The following is a 19,235-nucleotide window of genomic DNA, read 5'->3' as shown; positions in this document are numbered from 1 at the left end:
GTGTTGTTGTTAATAAGAGGGTAAGTAAACCATGACTCCTCAGGTAAACTGCAACCTGTTATTATAAAGCCCCTGGAATAAAAGATGTTTTTTACATTTTATTTGTTCTGATTCTCACTTCATTCAACATTTTTCTCCCTCCCTCCCCCCTCTCTTCTCTCTTTCCCTTCCTCTTCCCTTTCCTTCCTTCCTCCTTTCCCTCCTTCCTCCCTTCCTTCCTTTCCCCTTACCTCCCTCCTTTCCTCCCTCCCTTAATCCCTTCCTTCCTTTCTTTTTCTCTTCCTCCTTTCCTTCCTTCCTCCCTTCCTTCCCTCTTCCCTCCCTCCTTCTCTTCCCTTTCTCCCTTCCCTCCTTCCTTTCCCCTCCTCCCTTTCTCCTTTCCTTTCTTCCCTCTTCCCTCCCTCCCTTCCTTCCTTCCTTCCTTCCTTCCTTCCTTCCTTCCTTCCTTCCTTCTTTCCCCATCTCTTCAAGTAATCTTTGAAGATATTAAATTTCCAAAATGACACTTGCTTCTATCTCTTTAAAATGTTAGCAAAATGAGATGGGATGATATAGGTCCTTCTAGTCCTTAAAATAAATTTACCATTTTAGATTTTCTTGATTCTGGTATTTGTATTTCAAAATTCCTACCTAGCTTTTCTCTTTTTATTAAAAAAGCACTTGAAAGTTCTTAATTTCATTAAAAGTTTGTTTTCTCCCTATAAAATGATATTTAGCTTTTCAAAGCAAATTATTCTTGCTTGAAAACCTCCATCTTTTTGCTTTGGGGAATATTGTATCCCAAAATTGTTTGTTTTTTAATTGATTTATTAAATATCTTTATTCTAGATGAGAACATTATCATTATTAATTTTTCTTTGATATGGGAGCTCTGGATTTTGACTGGTTTTCCTGGGATTTTTTCTTTTTGGGTCATTTCAGGAGATGTATTTCAAAATCTGTCTTCATTTTCTTTTGTTCTGATTGAATCAGGTAGTTTTCATTTGTGATTTCTTGAAATGGTCCCCTTCCAATGTTGTTTTTGTTGTTTTCCTGTAAGTCTTTTTCCTCCTGGTGTTTTTGTACAACCTATAGTGAAAAGAAATAAAATTGTATGAACTCTTCAATACAAAATGACTCAGTTCTGGTTTTCTTCAAACCCCTGACCCCAGGGCCCAGGGCTGGAGTGCTCTCTAGAAGAAGAGCCATCAATTGCTCAATATTCATAAGACAGACAATTCATAGTAAAACTGGTACTTTGGACCATGAGCATAATGTTCATGGTGTCTGTATCCACTTCTAAAATAACTTGAAATTTTTTTCTATCAGCTCTAGAGATTGATAGGTAGTAGAATCCACTCTTATTACCAAACCAGATTGTACCCTGTACACGGTAACACAATAGTGTCTCTTGTTTCTCCTGGATATATTTGTCATTAATCCATAGGCTCTTTTCTTTTTCTTTCTTTTTAATTAATTAATTCAATATTTCCCCCAGTTACATTTAAAACAATTTTTTAACATTTGTTTTTAAAACTTTTGAATTTTAAATATTATCTTTTCATATTAAACTCACACCTGTGCCCTCTGTCTATATAAACTTCTATTAATAGCCACAATAATGAGAATGTTGTAATGAGTTTTAAATATCATCCTTCCATATAAAAATGTAAACAGATTAAGTCCCTTATGATATCACTTTCCTAATTACCTCATATGCTTCTCTTGAATCCGTATTTGAAAACCAAATTTTCCAGTTAGCTCTGGTCTTTTCATCATAAATACCTGAAAGTACTCTATTTCATTGACTTTCTACCTTTTCCCTTGAAGAATTATATTCAGTTTTTCTGGATAGTTGATTCTTGGTTGTGATCCTAGCTCTATTGTTCTCCAGAATACCATATTCCAAGCCCTCTCATCCTTTAATGTAGAAGCTGCTAAATCTTGTATTATACTGAATGTGGGTCCACTATACTTGAATTGTTTCTTTCTGGATATTTTTCCCTTGACCTGGGAGTTCTGGTATTTGGCTGTAATATTCCTGGAAATTTTCATTTTGGGATCTTTTCCAGAAGGTGATTGGTGGATTCCTTCAATTTCTATTTTATCCTCTGGTTCTAACATACTAGGAAAATAATTTCTTGATAATTTCTTGAGAAGTGATGTCCAGAATCTTTTTTTTTTATATTATGACTTTCAGATAGACTGATAATTTTTAAATAATCTCTCCTGCATCTGTTTTACAGGTCAATTGTTTTCCCAATGAGATAGTTCTTTTTTTTTTTTTTCTATTTTTTATTTTTCCATTTTGCTTTATTGCATCTTGATTTCTCATAAAATCATTAGCTTCCATTTGTTCAATTCTAATTTTTAAGGAATTATTTTCCTCAGTGAATTTTTGTATTTCCTTTCCCATTTGACCAGTTTTGCTTTTATAAAGGCATTCTTCTCAATAATTTTTTGTATTTCTCTCCATTCTTTTCCTATTTTTCCTGTATCTCTTTTACTTAATTTTCAAAATCCCCTTTGAGTTCTTCCATAGCCTGAAACCAATTCTTATTTTTCTTAGAGGCTTTGGATGTAGGAGCTTTGACTTTGCTATCTTCTGAGTGTTTTGATCTTCCTTTTCACTATAGTGTATAGTCAGAAACTTTTTCTGTTGTCTGCTCATTTTCTGAGCCTATTACTCAGCTTTTAACTCTTTCTTAAAATAGAGCTCCATTTCCAGAGTGGAGAGTTCACTCTCCAAAGCTTTAGTGGTTTTTGTTGAGCTATTTTCAGAGATCCTTTTAGGGACCTGACCATAAGTACTCTTTTCTGCCCTGGAACACTCCTAAGTGTCTCCACTGTGCTATAGCTTTAAGATGTAGTGTGCTAAAGCAACACAGTCCTGCTTTACTGGTGTGAAGGTTGGGGCTGCAGCCGGGGCTATGCTGGAATTGCTTGTGGATTCTTACCCTATTGCCATAGAGCTTTTCTGCTGACCTTGTAAGTTCTCTTGGGTGTCTCAGGGCTGAGAGATCTGAAAGCTACCAGTACTTCTGCTGATACAGAGGTCCCTAGATCTGTTTCTGCTTTGCTGACGTGGAGCTAGGTTTGGTGCAAGGGATGCGCTGGCATGACTTGCACTGAGATTGCATGCTGGATTCCCATTCTGTTATAGACTTTTTCTCTACTGACCTTTTAAGTTATATTGGGCTGGAAAAGTGTTCTGCTCCAACTTTCTGGGTGCTCTGATGCTTTTAAAATTGTTTAGAGTCATTATTTAAAGAAATTTGGAGTAGTTGGAGAGAGAGGTTGGGTGAGTTCCTGCCTTTACTCTGCCATCTTGGCTCCTCATAGACTCTTTTCATACTCTTCAACTAAACTTTTTAAAAATTAAAAAAAAATTAACAAAAGTCTCACTTTAACTGTGGGCTGTAAGGCTTTTATGTATTTGGATTGAAAGACCACCCATTCTTCTTCAGTAACCATGAAGGTACCTGATAGAAATCTGTGACTCTTAAAAGATTTCTCTTTGGTCTGTTTTCCTGATCAGATGTTTTTTATATGAGATATCTTACTTTGTTTTTCTCCTATTTTTTCAGGCTTGATTTTGTTCTAATTTTTCTTGCTGTCTCACAGAATCATTGATTTCTCTTTGGTTTATTTCAGTTTTTGGATAGTTTGTTACTTGGAGAAGATTAACCACTTTCCCTTCTCAGCATTTCTTCTTATAATGCTTTCTTCTAGAGCCTTTATTTAGTTTTTTTTGCATTTTGCTTAATTTCATGGAAAATCCTTTTGCAAAATTCTTTTTGAGCTTCTTGTTTGAAGATATTATGTAGTAATTCTTTTTTAAAGGGATCTCTAGATTTGTAGCTTAAAATAATGATCAGAGTTGTTTTTTTTTTTTTTTTAATCTACTAATTTCTCCAGCATTAGTTTCTGAATTGGGTATTTGTGCCAGAGTCTTTCTCTTGTTCTGTCTTTTGCTGCACTTAGAAAGAAGGGATGGCCCTTCTTAGTATCTTCTCTCAGTCATTTATGTTGGTGCCTTTGAAACCCTTCTCCTTTTTCAGTTAAGACCCTCTGTATCTTTTGAAAGTCAAAGTTCTGGATCTTCAAGCTTTTTTATGGCATCCAAGGACCAAATGAATGGACCTTGGAGCCGTTGGCTTGGGGTTAATTCAATTGAATATTCCATTGCTCATTTTTGTAGCCATTTGGAGTTTCTAAGATTTCATTCTTTTTTTTTTTTTTTTTTCTGCTTTTGGACAACCTGTAGGCTACACTTGCTTGACTTGTCTGTGGTTGTGCAGTGAGTATATAGACCTATTTGCTTCTGCCATTGTTTATTTTGCTCATTGCCCCTTTCCCTATTGTTATTGGGTCTCAGACTGGTATATTCTTTAGTTCTTCAGTAGAAAGAGCCATTTATTGTAATTTCTCACTGGATTTCTTGATTATTATGAAAATAAAAGGTTTTAGCTGGAAATGAGAACTTTTGGGTTTTTGCTGGAGTAGGTATGGGGGAGCTTGTCAGTCATTCTCCTGTTCAGGCAGCCATATTGGTTAAAATTCTTGTTATTGCTGGGTTTTTTTAAACAATATACTAACATTTCATATATTTATATACTCAGATTGTTTAGCTCCAATCCAATTAATTAGTATATACTTGGTTTTTAGTTCCTTGCTTCTACAAGTGCTACTATTAATATTTTTGTTTTCATGATACTTTTTTATCTGTGTGCATTGACCTCTTTGAGACATATGCCTAAGAGTAGAATCTCTGGGTCAAATAATATTGTCATTTTAGTCACTTTTATTTTGTAATTTCAAATTGCTTTCCAGAATAATATCAATTCACAACTCCATTAATAATGCTACCTAATGACTTATTGGTTGTCTTTCCACAATTCTTCCACCATGAATTATTCCCAGTTTTGCCACTTTACTGAGTGTGAATTAAAACTTCAAAGTTATTTTGATTTGTAGTTCATTTATTAGAGATTTAAAGCATCATCTCACATGGGTGTTAATACTTTGCAATTCTTTTGAAAACTGTTCACATCCCCTTGACCACTTAACTCTTGGTGAATGATTTTTTGATGTTTTTGTATGTACTGTTAGTTGCCTATATTTATTTTTTTCTTTTTCATTTGTTTATCAGAGATATTAACTTAATAGTCTTAGAGAACTACTGAGCAGCATACAATCAGTATAGGTAAGAGAAGGTTCTAAGAATTATCATCTATAAAGTGAAGGTATTGGATATAATTTCAAAGGTTTCTTATAAATCTAAACATCTGTGATTTTAAAGGAAGATGACTGGATAGAATAGAAAGCTGTGTGTGTCTGTGCTTGTGTGTGTGTGTGTGTGTGTGTGTGTGTGTGTGTTATATTTTGAGTTCTATTTCCTTCTTTCCCTTCTAATCCCATACTTAAGAAAGCCAATATTTCTCTCTCACACACACATACACACATATGTAAACTGATGATATATGGAACTATATATTGTATAGTTTTACACATATATAAACATATATAAAACTATACAATATAAAATTTTATTATCATCAGTTCTTTTTTTTTGGAGATGGATAAATAGCATCTTCCTTCATAGGTACTTTGAAATTGATTTCAGTGTTCATATAACTCAGAATAGCTTTGTCATGCACATTTACTTTTCAAATAATATTGTTATTATATACAACATTTCCTTGGTTCTACTTGTTGTACACTTCCTTATTTTTTGCAAGTCTATCTGTAATTTCCAAAATTGTTTATTATTTCTCACAGCATAGTACTATTCCATCACAATCATAGATCACAATTTATTCAGTCATTTCTCAATCGATAAACATTTCCTCAATTTTTGAATAGGAAGCTGTGGGGTATGTGTGTGTCTATGTGTGTGTGTGAGAGAGAGAGAGAAGGGGAGAGAGAGAGAGAAAGGGAGACAGAGAGAGAGAGACAGAGACAGAGAGAGACAGAGAAATAGACACAGAGGTTGGGAGGGGGAGGATGGTTCTAGAACTATTACTATTGTCACTGAAAATCAAAGAGCATTTTGAGTATTTGAAACTCTCTTTTGCCAGTGCAGGTCAACCTAAAGTTGTAGACCATTTCTTAGAACACTGAAAAAATAGACTTGCCCAAGTTCATACAATGTTTGTGTGTTAGAAATGGAGCTTGGACCAAGTCTTCTTGGCTTTAAAATGAGCTCTATTCATTTCACCACATTACTTCTGTTATTGTTTATACACCATGAAAAAATTGCAGGTTAGGTTTCCAACATTTGGGTACAATATTTGTGGAGATTTAAAGCTTATTTTCTCTAGAGAAATAGCTTGGAAGCTGATGAATGCTATCTTTGTTTCTTTTTTGCAATGTCTAGTGTATTGCATAGTACGATGCTTAATAAATGGTTATTGAATGAAATGGATGAATGAATTTTCATTGATTGATTGTATTGTGGCAGTTCTTAAGAATGCTGACTCTGCTGTCAATTTTTTGTTTTTGTTTTTATCTCTCTACTGTCTTGTCACAGATGTATATAATTTGATCCAGTGCATTGCACAAAGTCGATACTTAAATGTTTGTTGAATGCATTATCCCCTTTTTATGCACTCTGGCCAAAGATAAATCTTGGTTATTCTCCAAATATGACATTCCATTTCCTGCCTAAGTGATTCAGTGATTTAAGTTCAGATTCTTTTGTCCCCATACCTAGAATGCATTCCTTGTTCATCTCAATTCTGAAATCCTTGGCTTTCTTCAAGGTTTAATTGTGACACATCCTATGGCAGGAAGCCTTTTCTATTTCTACTACTAATTAATTTGCCTTCTCTCCTAAAATTACTGTGATTATACTTATCTATATGCATCTTGTCTTCCCCTCTCCCCCAGGTTGACTTGCAAAATTACTGGAGCACAGGGATTGTTTTTGAGTATGTGGACTTTGGTATTTTCCAGTGCTTACAATGGTGTCTTACACATAATAAGTGCTTTACAAATTCCTGTTAGGTTAGAATGGAAGAATGATTGTACTTGTAATGGACAACTAGGTGCTTGCTAAATGTGGAGCTGTGAAGATCTGAGTTCAAATTTTGCAGCAGCCGCTTACTAGTTGTGTCATCCTGGGTCCTTTAATTTTTTTTTAGCCTCAGTTTCCTCATCTGTAAAAGAGGTGCTATGAGAATTGCACTGTTTTGTAGGGCTGTTGTGAGTTAGCATGCAGAGTACCTTGCCAACTTTAAAGTACTATGCAAATGCTGTGTATAATGATGATGATTAATAATAATAAAGTGCCTTGAATCCAGAATTAAGAGACTTAAGTTTTAATCTCAGCTATACTGATAGCTATCTCTTGATATCTCTTGGTCTTATTCTCTTGTCTTTAAAATGAGGGAATTAAATTAGTTCTATGAAGTCACTCCCGGTTCTAAAATTCTGTGATTTGGATTAGATTCAGGGCAGTTTATAATAGAAGATGTAAAACTAAAACCAGCTCACTAGAGGGAGCTCGTCTCTAGTTAATCACTCACGAAACTGGCAGATTTCATTATGATCTGTTTCTGTGTGTGGTTAGAGTCCCCTGCATCCATGTCTGTATCTTTTTATTACTGGGACAGAGGGTATCTTTTTTATTGTGGCACAGGCTGTTAAGCCCACTGTTGCAAAGATGAAAGGTTATGCTATAAGGGGTGTTAAAATTTCGAATGTAGAAGACATCCTGGTGATTATGTGTGTGCAGAAGGCTTTTCCCTGTAACAAACAAACAAAAACTCACAACACTTTGAGATAGTCCTGAAACCAGAAGAAGGGATGGGGTGGTAAGGAGTCAGGAGGAGCCTCCCTTAATTTACCAAAGAAATTACCTTCCTTGTATATTTTATACCTGCAGAAGTATACAAATGGAACTGGGAAGAAGGACTGGTTAGCCTAGGCCATTGAATGGGACCTGGAAGACAGTGAAAGTCTGGATATAGTATATTTCCTTTTCTAATTCAATTAGTTAACATTCTAATGGAGTTCTTACCTCACATCTGGAATATAATCTTTTAACTAGTTTCCCTCCTTTTCATCTCTCTTCCCTGCAGTCCATTCATTCAGTTGATGTTCAAAAGATTAATCTTGTTAAAGTTTCACTTCTTTGAAGAGAACATTCAATGGCTTTCATTGTCTTATATTTAAAGATTAGGTTGTGAGAACTTTATTTTTAATTGTTGGTCTTTTCTTTAGCCCCATTGAGCTTTTTACTCTTCCTGCTTTCTTCCCTTTGCAATAATATACATACATGCATAATATACACATATGTATATGCACACATGCATAATATAGATGTATATAATTTTAAAAATCTATCCTGGAATGTCTCCATACTCATAATCATAACTAGATCCAACTCACATCTTACGTCCTATATGAAATCTTTCCTGACCACTTCAATTCACAGTTATTTCTCATTTTTCAAAATTCTATAGCATACACCTTCTATTCTGCTCTTTTTATTAATATGTATTATAAAATGTAGGAGTCTTTTGGGGCCAGTTTCCAAGAGTCAGTTATTAAATTTTCAACATGAGCATTCAAACTTGGAAATTGGTAAGTGGTACAAATCAGGGCTTTATTTGTTGTTTTGTTAGTTGTCTAGGCTTAAAGAAAAGTGATTGACAAAAATGTTAATAGACCAGACTAAACTTGAAACTATAGGAATGGGCAGGGGGACTCATGGAAGAAAACTATTTGTTAAGTATTTACCAGCATACCCCTGATTAGATGTAGGTACCTACATGTATATGTAGCATTCAGGCCTACCCAACTCTTCTCTTGGAAAACTATAAAGTTCCCTTTTTCTAAGGAAGGACTAAAGCTCTAGGGTTATGATAGCAGCATCCATTCAATCAAGTAACAGAAGCCATCAAGCAGGTACCCATTGTGATAAGAATAAGTCTGTCTTTTAATTTCTATGAGATTTCTGGGTGTTAATTTGTATCTTCAAACCATTTCAGAAACTTCATCCAGTGAAAGATCCAAGGAACAATGTAGGTCAAGCGATTAGACTGCTGGTCAATAACTTTGGCTACCTCTTTGCATTTCACATTCTCACCTTTACTGTTCATAGCTCTTAGTAACAAAAATTGCTGGTTGTTAGACAGAAGGAAGCAATGAATAAAGTGTCAAAGTCTGGAATCAGGAAGATATATCTTCTTGAGTTTGAATCTGCCTCAAGACACTTACTAACTATGTGACTTAGGCAAGTCACTCAACCCTTTTTGCTTCAGTTTCCTCATCTGTAAATGGTTGGAAGAAGAAAATGGCAACTCACTACAGGATCTTTGACATGAAAACCCCAAAAGAGGTCACTAAGAGTTGTACATGACTGAAAAATGATTAAAAACAACAAAAAACACAGAAGGAACTATGTCTTATGATCCTTTGTATCTCCCACAGCACTCATATTTGGTATTTTGTGTACTATTAAAAATGCTCAGTATCTTCATACTGAGCACACATTCTTATTTATTAACAAATATAGTAGAAGACATTAAGTACTTTAGGGAATACAATGAGGATTAAGTCTTGGTCTCTGTTCTCAAAAGACCTATCATTTAGGGATAAATAAGATATAACAGATAAAAGAAGAACACAAATAATTGTGTAAGTGATATAAATATATATTGCAGTTCAAAAGGGGAGGAAATAAAATTACTTTTGGATTAAGGTGATCATTAAATGTTTCAGTAAGTATTTAATACAGAAATATTTTGTAATATATTTAAAACAAATGATTCAGTAAACACAAATATTGCACACATCTAAAATAAGCACTTTTTTCCTCTTAAACATATTTCCATATTAATCATGTTGTGAAAGAAGAATGAAGACAAAAGGGAAAAATCATGAGAAAGAAAAAAACAACAACAGATAATATGCTTTGATTTGCATTCAGATTCCATAGTTCTGTCTACACGTGGATAGCATTTTCCATCATGAGTTGTTTGGAGATGTCTAATTTCAATGTATTGTTGAGGAGAGCAAAGTCTATCAAAGCTGATCAGTGTTGCTGTTACTGGTTCTGCTCACTTAATCTTTCCTGTTTTTTTTTTTTTCCTGAAATCTGGGTATTCATCATTTCTTTATAGAACAAAAGTATTCCATTATATTTACATACCACAACTTGTTCACCCATCCCCCCAGTTAATGGGTATCCCCTCGATTTCCAATTCTTTGCCACCACAAAGAGTTCTCCCTGCCCATTTATATCTTTTATGATCTCTTTGGGAAACCTAGTAATGGTATTGTTGTACGAAAGGGTTAAAATAAGCATTTTTACAGACATTTGAACAATCATTTAAATATAAGCTTTCCATAGATTTGTTGATTGATTGATGAGAACCAGAGAAACCAGCTGTTTAGAAGAAAGAACACCAAAAATCTCAGCTTTTTTTCTCCAAACTTGCCTTTTAACACCTCATACTTGAAACAGTAACAACTGAGAGGCTTCAGGATTGGAAGAGAAGAGGTCTGTATTCAGAACATGTAGACCATAATATAAATAAGATGGTGACTTAAGCATTTATGGGGAGTCAATTTTGTAAGCTTAGTCCGATGCCTTTTGCCAAGAGGAGGGTTTTCTTTTATACTTTAATTACAGATCTTTTTTCCCTCTTCATATGTAATTTTTCTTTTGCTATTACTCACAAATCATTGTAACCATTAGTATTGCAGCCAAGAGGAATAATTTAGTCATTAGTCTTGCTTTGGATATCTCTGATATTCCACATAGCCAATCGTATTTCCTCCCATTTCTTAGCTAAAATAAATTGGCTCAGGAATTTTTGAAGTTCTTCCTGGACTCGTTTAAGAACTATTATGTTTCATTGTTTTTGTTGCACCTTGTAGAAATATGATCCTTTGACTTCATCATTTTGAGGCTGGCCTTTTAGTATTTGGCTAACTGTTCTTTGCCTGGCAGTGCTACAGGGAAGTGTTAATAGATTTCTTTGTGCTAATTTTTAGTCCAAGGTAATGAGACTCACGCAATAGATTGCAAAATAGGATAACTTTGACAGTCCCAACAAAAATTTAATTTATGTTGTTAGATGCTAGTTCTAACATTTGTCCTAAAAACTCGATTGTCCAAAATTTCATTTGTTGATCTTTCATTTAAAATTTTTAACTTGAAAGATGTTAGGAAATTTTTTTTCTCAGATAACCTACAAATATTAGATGTTCTCTTCAGACACAGGTAAAAAAAAATGCCATTTCATTAATCACTTCCCTTTCTTTATTTCATCCTTTTCCAAATCTGTTGCAGCTCTTTGAGATGCATTTAAAAAAATAATATCCATCTTTTACTTCACCCTGTGATATCACTCATATACAAACTTCATTGTAAATTTAAAAACTTCTAAACTCATTTCTGCAGTTATTCTAAAAATGGAGTCTTTAAATTGCTTATCTCTTTCCTTCCTCTCCCCGTCTTCCTCTTTCTCTCCCTCCCTCTCTCCTTTCCTCCCTCCTTCCCTTCCTCTCTCCCTCTCGTCTTTCTTTCATTCCCTCCCTTTCTCCTCTCCCTCCTTCTCTCTTTCGTGTGGAAATTACCATGTAGAAATGTTGAACTTCTTGAATTTTTTTTTTTTTTAGTGCATCATTGATAATGATCTATAGTTAAGCCACCAGGAAAGAATTAACAACAAAGTCTTAATATCTTTAGTTCCTTTAACTTCTTGGGAAGGGAAGGTATGGGCCAATTTAGATAGATACCATAGAATTAAAAAACTTAAAGGTGGTGAAGACCTTAGAAATCCTTGAATCTAGTAGCCTTATTTTGGAGGCAAAGTAGCAGTCCCAAGGAAAGAAAGGGATTTGATAAGATTATTATGTAGTTAGTTCTTGACAGAGCTGTTACTAGAACTTGGGTCTTTGCCTCCCAGGTCTCTGCTTTTTATACTATATTACATTTCCTTTTTTTCTGGGAAGAGATGTTGACTAATCCAAACATGGAGTAGGATACGGAGAATGATTGAGGTGGTAGGCAGGGAGTGATGGAGGTGAGGGGGAAATGAAGAATGGAATTAATAGTTTTTCCAAATCATAGTCAGAATCTGAGAAAATACTTGAAGGTTTATCATTGCTCTAGATTCCCTTTATATTCAATAACTCTTTCCAATTTTTGATTACCTTCAAAGTTATGAGCTAATTAGGATTTTTAGTTGGGTTAGAGATATGCTTTCTTTTTCCATGTCCTGTTAGGGAAAGAGTTAAGAACTAGACGTGTGATTTTTACAGATAAGGAAATTTGGGGATGAATTTCCTCATCAATTCAAGTTTATGCCTTCTCACAACTTTAAGCCTTAGATATCTATTTAGCACACTAAATGATTAGCTGACTTATCCAGGGTGATACAGTTAGACATGTGTCAAATGTGGGTTTTAGACTTGGGTCCTTAAGGGCTTTAAGGCCAGCTCTGTCTACTACACTATTGACTACTTGTCATCCTGCAAATACTTTAAAATTTGAAATTCAGATGATTGGTTAAGAAGGTGTTTTTTTGTCATTGTGTTTTTCCCCTCTGTTAAGGTGAATGGTTTTCTCTATATCTGATGTAGGAACATTCTATTCAATGATGTTAATTGATAATGTGCTTGGACATATGCATGTCATTACTTGACTGAGACCTAATTTATCAATTGAAGTAGAAAATTTCTTTGTAAATTTCTTTGAGGAACAGTTGATGGAATCATTGTGAGAATCTTTTCCCCCTAATAATTGAAATAGTTAGATAATTTTCTCTCCTATTTTAGATTTCCTCCTTCTTCACCCTTGAAACCATACCCAAAGAGATCTCCCTATCAAGCAAGTGTTGTCAAATTCCCAGACTGGGCTGATCAACCACCAGATACTACCCAAGAAAACATACCTGTCAGGCCTATTGTTATGGTAAGTACAGTGACAGAAAGTTGGGGAATATTTGCCATGGCAAATAGTATTGAATCACCTGATCTAGTCTCATTTCTCCAACCCATCTTCACTCTGTTGATGCTATTCATCTAAATACATTCTGGAACTAAATCCATGCCAGTAGTAGAAGAGCCAGCTGTGAGGAGCTTTCTAATGCACATTATAATATTGACATAAAAACATAGTGGAAATGTGGCTTTTTTTTCTTTTTGAATGGAGTTTGAATGGGGCTCAATGAAGAATGGAACTATAGTTTTTGCAAATTACAGTCAGATTTTGTGAAAATACTTGAGTTCAGGAAAAAGCTCCATTGATCCTCCATTAATTCTTACCTCTTTTTATTCTATGATCTATGACATCTTTCATTTCTTTTTTTCCTACTTTTATTCATCACTTATCTTTAGCTTCTTTATCATCAGTGAAGAGAGAACAGATTAGAAGAGGGAATTTGTGGAGTGGAAAAATCCAATGAACAATAGTGAGTTTTGCCAGGGGTAGAAATTACCTAGGCTCTTAGCTAATATGAAATACTCATCTTCTTTTCTCTACTGTTAAATTTCTTCAATGGGAGGCTATTGAAAATGAGATAATTTAGAATTGAAAAATGGAACATGGTGAGTTTTAAAATAATAATAGTTAACATTTATGTTGTACTATAAAGTCCTTTATTATATAGTATTTCATGTCATTCTCACATTAACCCTGAGAGGTATATGCTATTATGTCCTTTTACAGATGAGGAAACTGAGGCTGAGAAAGCTTAAGGGAATTGCCTAGGCTCACAATATTATAATTGTTTGAGACAGGATTCTAACTCAAGTTTTCTTGACCCTTAAGTTCAATGCTTTGTCCGCTGTACCACCCAGCTTACTTGAGAATTAACATACACATGTATGTATACATATACTTATGTATGTATGCATGTATACTAGCCTATTTTTTAATTAGGCTTATATTATAACATCTATGGTTTTAAGGAAATGAAGAAATCTTTGATCTTTTTATAATGAGATGTTTATCATAATTGCAAAAAGTTGTGGTTTTTTTTAATCAATCAATCAACAGGTATTTTTTTAGACTGCTGTGCTAAATGCTGGGGATAGATAAAAACTTTACTTTTAAGTTCATGAAGACAATGCCAAGAGAGTACACAATCCAGCAAGTCCTCAGAAGGCTTAAAGTACAGGACCAATGCTGAACTATATGTCACTAAGGACCTCTCAATTGAATTTGGAGAAGCTAATCACCAAGAACTTGACCACCAAGTGATAAATTTTCATTGATCATAACTCATGAAGATTGTTTAAAGCAATAGAATGATCCTCAATAGAGTTCTCATACTAGTGATCTTATAGAATTTTTGAAATATGGAAGTATAACATTAGGTCTACTCAGTGTTCTGGGGCCTTTTTATTTCTTATTTATTTTAATTTTTAGTTTATAAAATAAAGCAAGCATTTCTATAAACATAATATAATTAAAATACGATTGCATGCAAAACTGCAACTTGTTTTTCCTTTTAAATATACAACAAAGTTATAATGTAAATTTCTTTTTTTTTCTTTTTTTTTTCTTCCCTCTCTTCCCCTCATCCCAGAAATGGTCACCAATAGATACAAATATTATATCTGTATATCTATATAGATATAAAATTGTTCTATACTTCTATTTATCAGGTTTTTTTTTTTTTTTTTTTGGATTTAGATAGCATCTTTCTTCATATAGTCAAAATAATTTAATTGGTCAAAGTCATTCTTAAAACAATATTGCTGTTACTGTATATGATGTTCTCTTGGTTATGCTTATTTTGCTCTTTCCATTTTTTTCCTTTTATTATTTGAAAAAAAAACAGTAAGAAAAAAGGAAAACAGAAAAGAGATACAAAATAAAGCAAAACAAAAGAGAACATTGTCATGTGCTTAGCAGAACATTAGGGAAAATTCAAAATATATAACAACAAATTACCAGATCAAGAAAATATATATATTAGTAGAAGATATTTATAAATGACCATTTTTGTCTACTTCCTTATAAATTATTCTTTGGTTCTCTGCTACTCACCTTATTTACTTTATTGTTTTTTTCCCCTTTCATTCTTACCCCATTCCCAAGCAAGCTATATTTAAGAAAATATATATTTATGTACACATGCATAGATATATAGATACATACACATTACTCACACCTACACCCACCCTACATACATACACACGTTTTTCCTGTCTTTGCTCCCTTTTAAATTAAATTCTGCTTCATAACTTGCCTTATTCTAACTTAACTTCCCCCCACTCAAGGATCCCTCATTTATCTTTTCCCCTTACCTTTTGTTTCCCTCCTATCCATGCTTCCCCATTTATTTTTTTAATAGATTTTGAATAATGTTTTATCCTTCATGGTATATGTGTAGTTCCCTATTGAAGCCATTCCTGATGTAAGTAGGTTTTCAGAATTACGAGCCCTCCTTCCCACTCTGATACCTCTGTGTCTGTTCTTCTGCACCTCATTTGTATAACATGATTCTTATTTTTACCTTAACTCTGCCAATGTTTCTTTTGAGCTATCCTATTGTGAAACTTGTGTGTGTGTGTGTGTGTGTGTGTGTGTGTGTGTGTGTGTGTATACATAAAAAAAAAACATAATTTGTCCATGTTCAGTTTGTCCATGTTGTTTCTTAAAATTGTTCTTTCACATTGGCTCTTATGTGTTAAATTTTCTGTTAAGTTCAGATTTGATTGATAGAAGGTCCTGAAAATCTGCAAGTTTATTGAATGTCTATTTTTTCTCTTTCAAGATTATAGATAATTTTGCTGGATATGATATTTTTGGCTGCAGGACTAATTCTTTTGATTGTTGATCAATATGATTACAGGTCTTTTACTGTAGTTGCTGATAAATTTTATACAATTCTAATTGTAGCTCCAGCATATTTGAATCATTTTTTTCTTGTTTCTTGCAAAAATCTTCTCTTTTTGGTGATCATATTCCTATGTATTTTCCACATAGGATCTCTTTGAGGTAGTGATTGGTGAATTTTTTTTTTTAAGGTTACTCACTTTGCCAGTAGGTGATTACATGCAATGTTTAGGGAGGAGAGATTTTTTTTTTAAAAACCCACAAAAAATTTTCTTTCTGTTGGTTCTGGATAATAGACATAAAAATTACTTTAAAAGATCATGGAGAAATATTAGCAAAGCTAACATATCTTTCTTTGTTGTTGTAGGTTGGCTGGCTTGTAGGTTTTGAAACAAAAATCATATTTAGTAACTTATTGATTCTATTCTATTGATTAACCTCCTTTTCATCCCTGTTTCTCTCTGTAAATAAAAATTTATTCATTGTTTGAACAGTTACTTATTAAGCATAGCATTGTGCTGAGGAAATGCAAGTATAAATGATGTATTACCTGCTCTCAAAGAGTTTATAATCTAATCTATTTGGGGAAATAAGTTATATTGACATGAAAAATTTAATTTCACTCTGTGTTTTTTTAAAGTATTGAATGATACAGGTAATGGATAGTACAGGATTCTAGGGGAGAAAGAGAGATCCTTTTCACTGGAAGTATAGCTGTGTGACCTTGAACAAGATACTTAATCCTGTTTGCCTTAGTTTCCTCATTTGTGAAATGAGCTGAAGAAGCAAATGGCAAATCACTCCAGTATCTGCTAAGGAAGTTCCAAATGGAGTCATGAAGTGACTGATATGATTGAACAACAAATGGATTGATGAGTCATTATCTAGGGCACACATTATAAATTTCTCATCTATATTATCCCCATTGTCCAACAGTAAGTGAAGTTCTGAAGTACATTCTCTCTATGAATATTAAAATCAAGTTTCTGAAAAATTAAGAGAGAAAGCAAAACTTCATAGATGTGCCCACACAGATAAGAGAAATTTAGTTAAGGTGTTATGAGTAGTATAGTTGGAATCAAGTCATAATAAGAGTTAATATTCCATTTCTCAAGAATATAAAGTATCATATGATGTTGTTTTATCATGTATCATTATCAAATGTAACAATGAAATTCTTTTTTTCTATTTGCCAATAGCAAGTCTTTAAGTAATTTTATTTTTGATTCTTATATTTCAAATTTTGTGATAATTTGGATGCAGTTCATCTGCTTTGCTGTCTTGGAATTCTCTTTGTGGGATTGTCATTCCCTCTGTTTTTCAGAAAAGAACTCAATGCATCACTTACTCTAGGAAGGCAGTCAGGCCTGGGACTACCTCCCATTTAATTCAATCTAGGTACTTGTTTCTATCTTAGGTAATCACATGCATAATCCTTGAAAAAAATGATAAACATATATATTTTTTAAACTACCATTTCATTAATTTGAAAGGTTTTCTCTTAATTCCAAATGTTTCTAAACCATTGTCTAAGAGAAAAGAATGCTATTTACAATCAGCCCACTCAATATTAAGTGCTCACCCATGTAGTTTATGGGAGTTGTAGAATCCCTGTGCATCGTTATGACCCACATATCTAAACAACTTATATATTACTATAATCATCATCATGACCCCCTATCCTTACATCTGGATTTTCTTATATCTATTTATAGATATATAGATATATATAGATATATAGACATATATATCTATAAGTGTTTTCTTATATCTATTCCTTTGAAATTAAGTTTAGATTTAAACCGAGTCACAGAACTTAATTTTCAGTAAAATAATTCCATTTTTATATTGAAATATTTTATATTAACTTTTTTCCTTTTGGGGGGTGATGGTATTGGGATAAGTAGAATTCTGAATCGTGGTACAAGCGTCACAGTATCGCAATTGGAGAAGTGCCCGCCTGCCGCCTTGTCTATCGAAGACAGCTGACAGAGGCCAATGTAGAAGAGATCTGGAAGTCTATGACATTATCACAGTAAGTCTATTTGGCTCTCTCTAAATGTGGCTATTGATTAAAATGTTCAGGAACATCTCTCTACTCTAATTGCTACACAGATTTGCCGGTGGTTAATTTTCTGCAGTTGGAAAATTAAATCCATATTGTTTATACTAATTAGATGTGTTTACTATTAAGCTTTAGTTTCAACTTTTGTTTGCTCTCTTTTGCTACTATGATACATAGAGAAAAGATTTCACTGAAGCTTGGGAGTTTTCCATTTTCCATTCATATACCATTTTTTTTTTTTTTTGCATGATGGTTAAGATCAGGGAGCTTTTCTCAGCCCAGAGAATTCCGTACACTTGCCAATAACAGTTAAGTGTTTAGCTTAATGAGGCAGGGAATGGAAAATCTGGTCTCCTTTTCATATGAAATACTGTAGGTAATGAAAGTTAATATTATGAGTAGAACAGCATTTTCCTTTCCCAGGAAAAAAAAAATACTTGTGGCTGTTTCTAATCACTGACTAAGCTGGCTCATCTGTAGTTTTCATATCTTTACTTGTAAAGTGATGTCTTTGGCATTCAGGGAGTTATATTACCATAATGATGAAGCATGAGCATGTTAATAGCTAAAGAATATCTTTTAAGTCAGTCTCCGCCCTATCTGTCTCTGCCCTCCTTTCCTCATGAAATCACAGAGGTAATAAATATACAAGGAATATATTATAGAGATTGATTTTGCATCATGTTAGAATTTGAGACATTTTTTCATGTTTTTTTTTAAATTAAGCAATTATAAATGATTTTTTAACAGCTTACAGAAAATCCTTGAACTGGACTCCCTGGAGGAAGTTTTGGATCCCAAGCTTGTCAACTCAAAGTTCATCATCCACAATGTGTACAGTGTTAGTAAGCAGGGAGTTGTCATCCTCACGGATAAATCAAGTGAGCACAGAGTAATGCTTTGTCCTAGAATTACTGTTTTAGTAGCATGGTATTATATCAATTTTGATAACTTACACTCTTGTTACTCAAACAGAAGGTGGAGCAGGGGTTAGAATCCTGCCTTTGAAATCTATTCATTTGATTTATTTGTTTGACTCTGCTGTTCCAGTTAATTGTTTCTTGGCAAAGATTGTATAGTAGTTTGCCCCTTCCTTCTTCAGTTCATTCTATAGATGAGGAAACTGAGGCAAATAGGGTTACATGACTTATCCAGGATCACATAGTTAGTAAGGGTCTGAGGCCACATTTGAATCCAGGTCTTAACACTCTATTCACTATCCCATCTAGTTGACTCTCAGTCTCAGATTCCTCATCTCTAAAATGGCAATAATAATAGCATCTGTCTCAAAAGATTATTGTGAAATTTAAATAAGATAAAATGCCTTGCATGAAACCTTAAACAATATAATAATACTACAGATAATAACATCTGGTATATATTGTG

The 19,235-nt window shown here is 33.6% G+C and overlaps 1 protein-coding gene across 1 annotated transcript in view; it reads left to right on the top strand.

Annotated features, from left to right (window-relative positions):
- The window catches only part of DEPDC1B (DEP domain containing 1B), a 125,398-nt gene that overhangs the window by 53,060 nt on the left and 53,103 nt on the right, over positions 1–19,235 (top strand). Inside the window, exons 5-7 of the mRNA XM_051971223.1 lie at positions 12,775–12,910; positions 17,692–17,819; positions 18,600–18,730. Of these exons, the coding sequence (XP_051827183.1) occupies positions 12,775–12,910; positions 17,692–17,819; positions 18,600–18,730 (395 nt within the window). The remainder of the gene's footprint in view (positions 1–12,774; positions 12,911–17,691; positions 17,820–18,599; positions 18,731–19,235) is intronic.

This window comes from Antechinus flavipes, chromosome 1 (assembly GCF_016432865.1).
Source record: "Antechinus flavipes isolate AdamAnt ecotype Samford, QLD, Australia chromosome 1, AdamAnt_v2, whole genome shotgun sequence".
NCBI lineage: Eukaryota > Metazoa > Chordata > Mammalia > Dasyuromorphia > Dasyuridae > Antechinus > Antechinus flavipes.
Note: the sequence above shows the minus strand (reverse complement) of the source record. Positions and strands in the feature narration are given on the sequence as shown.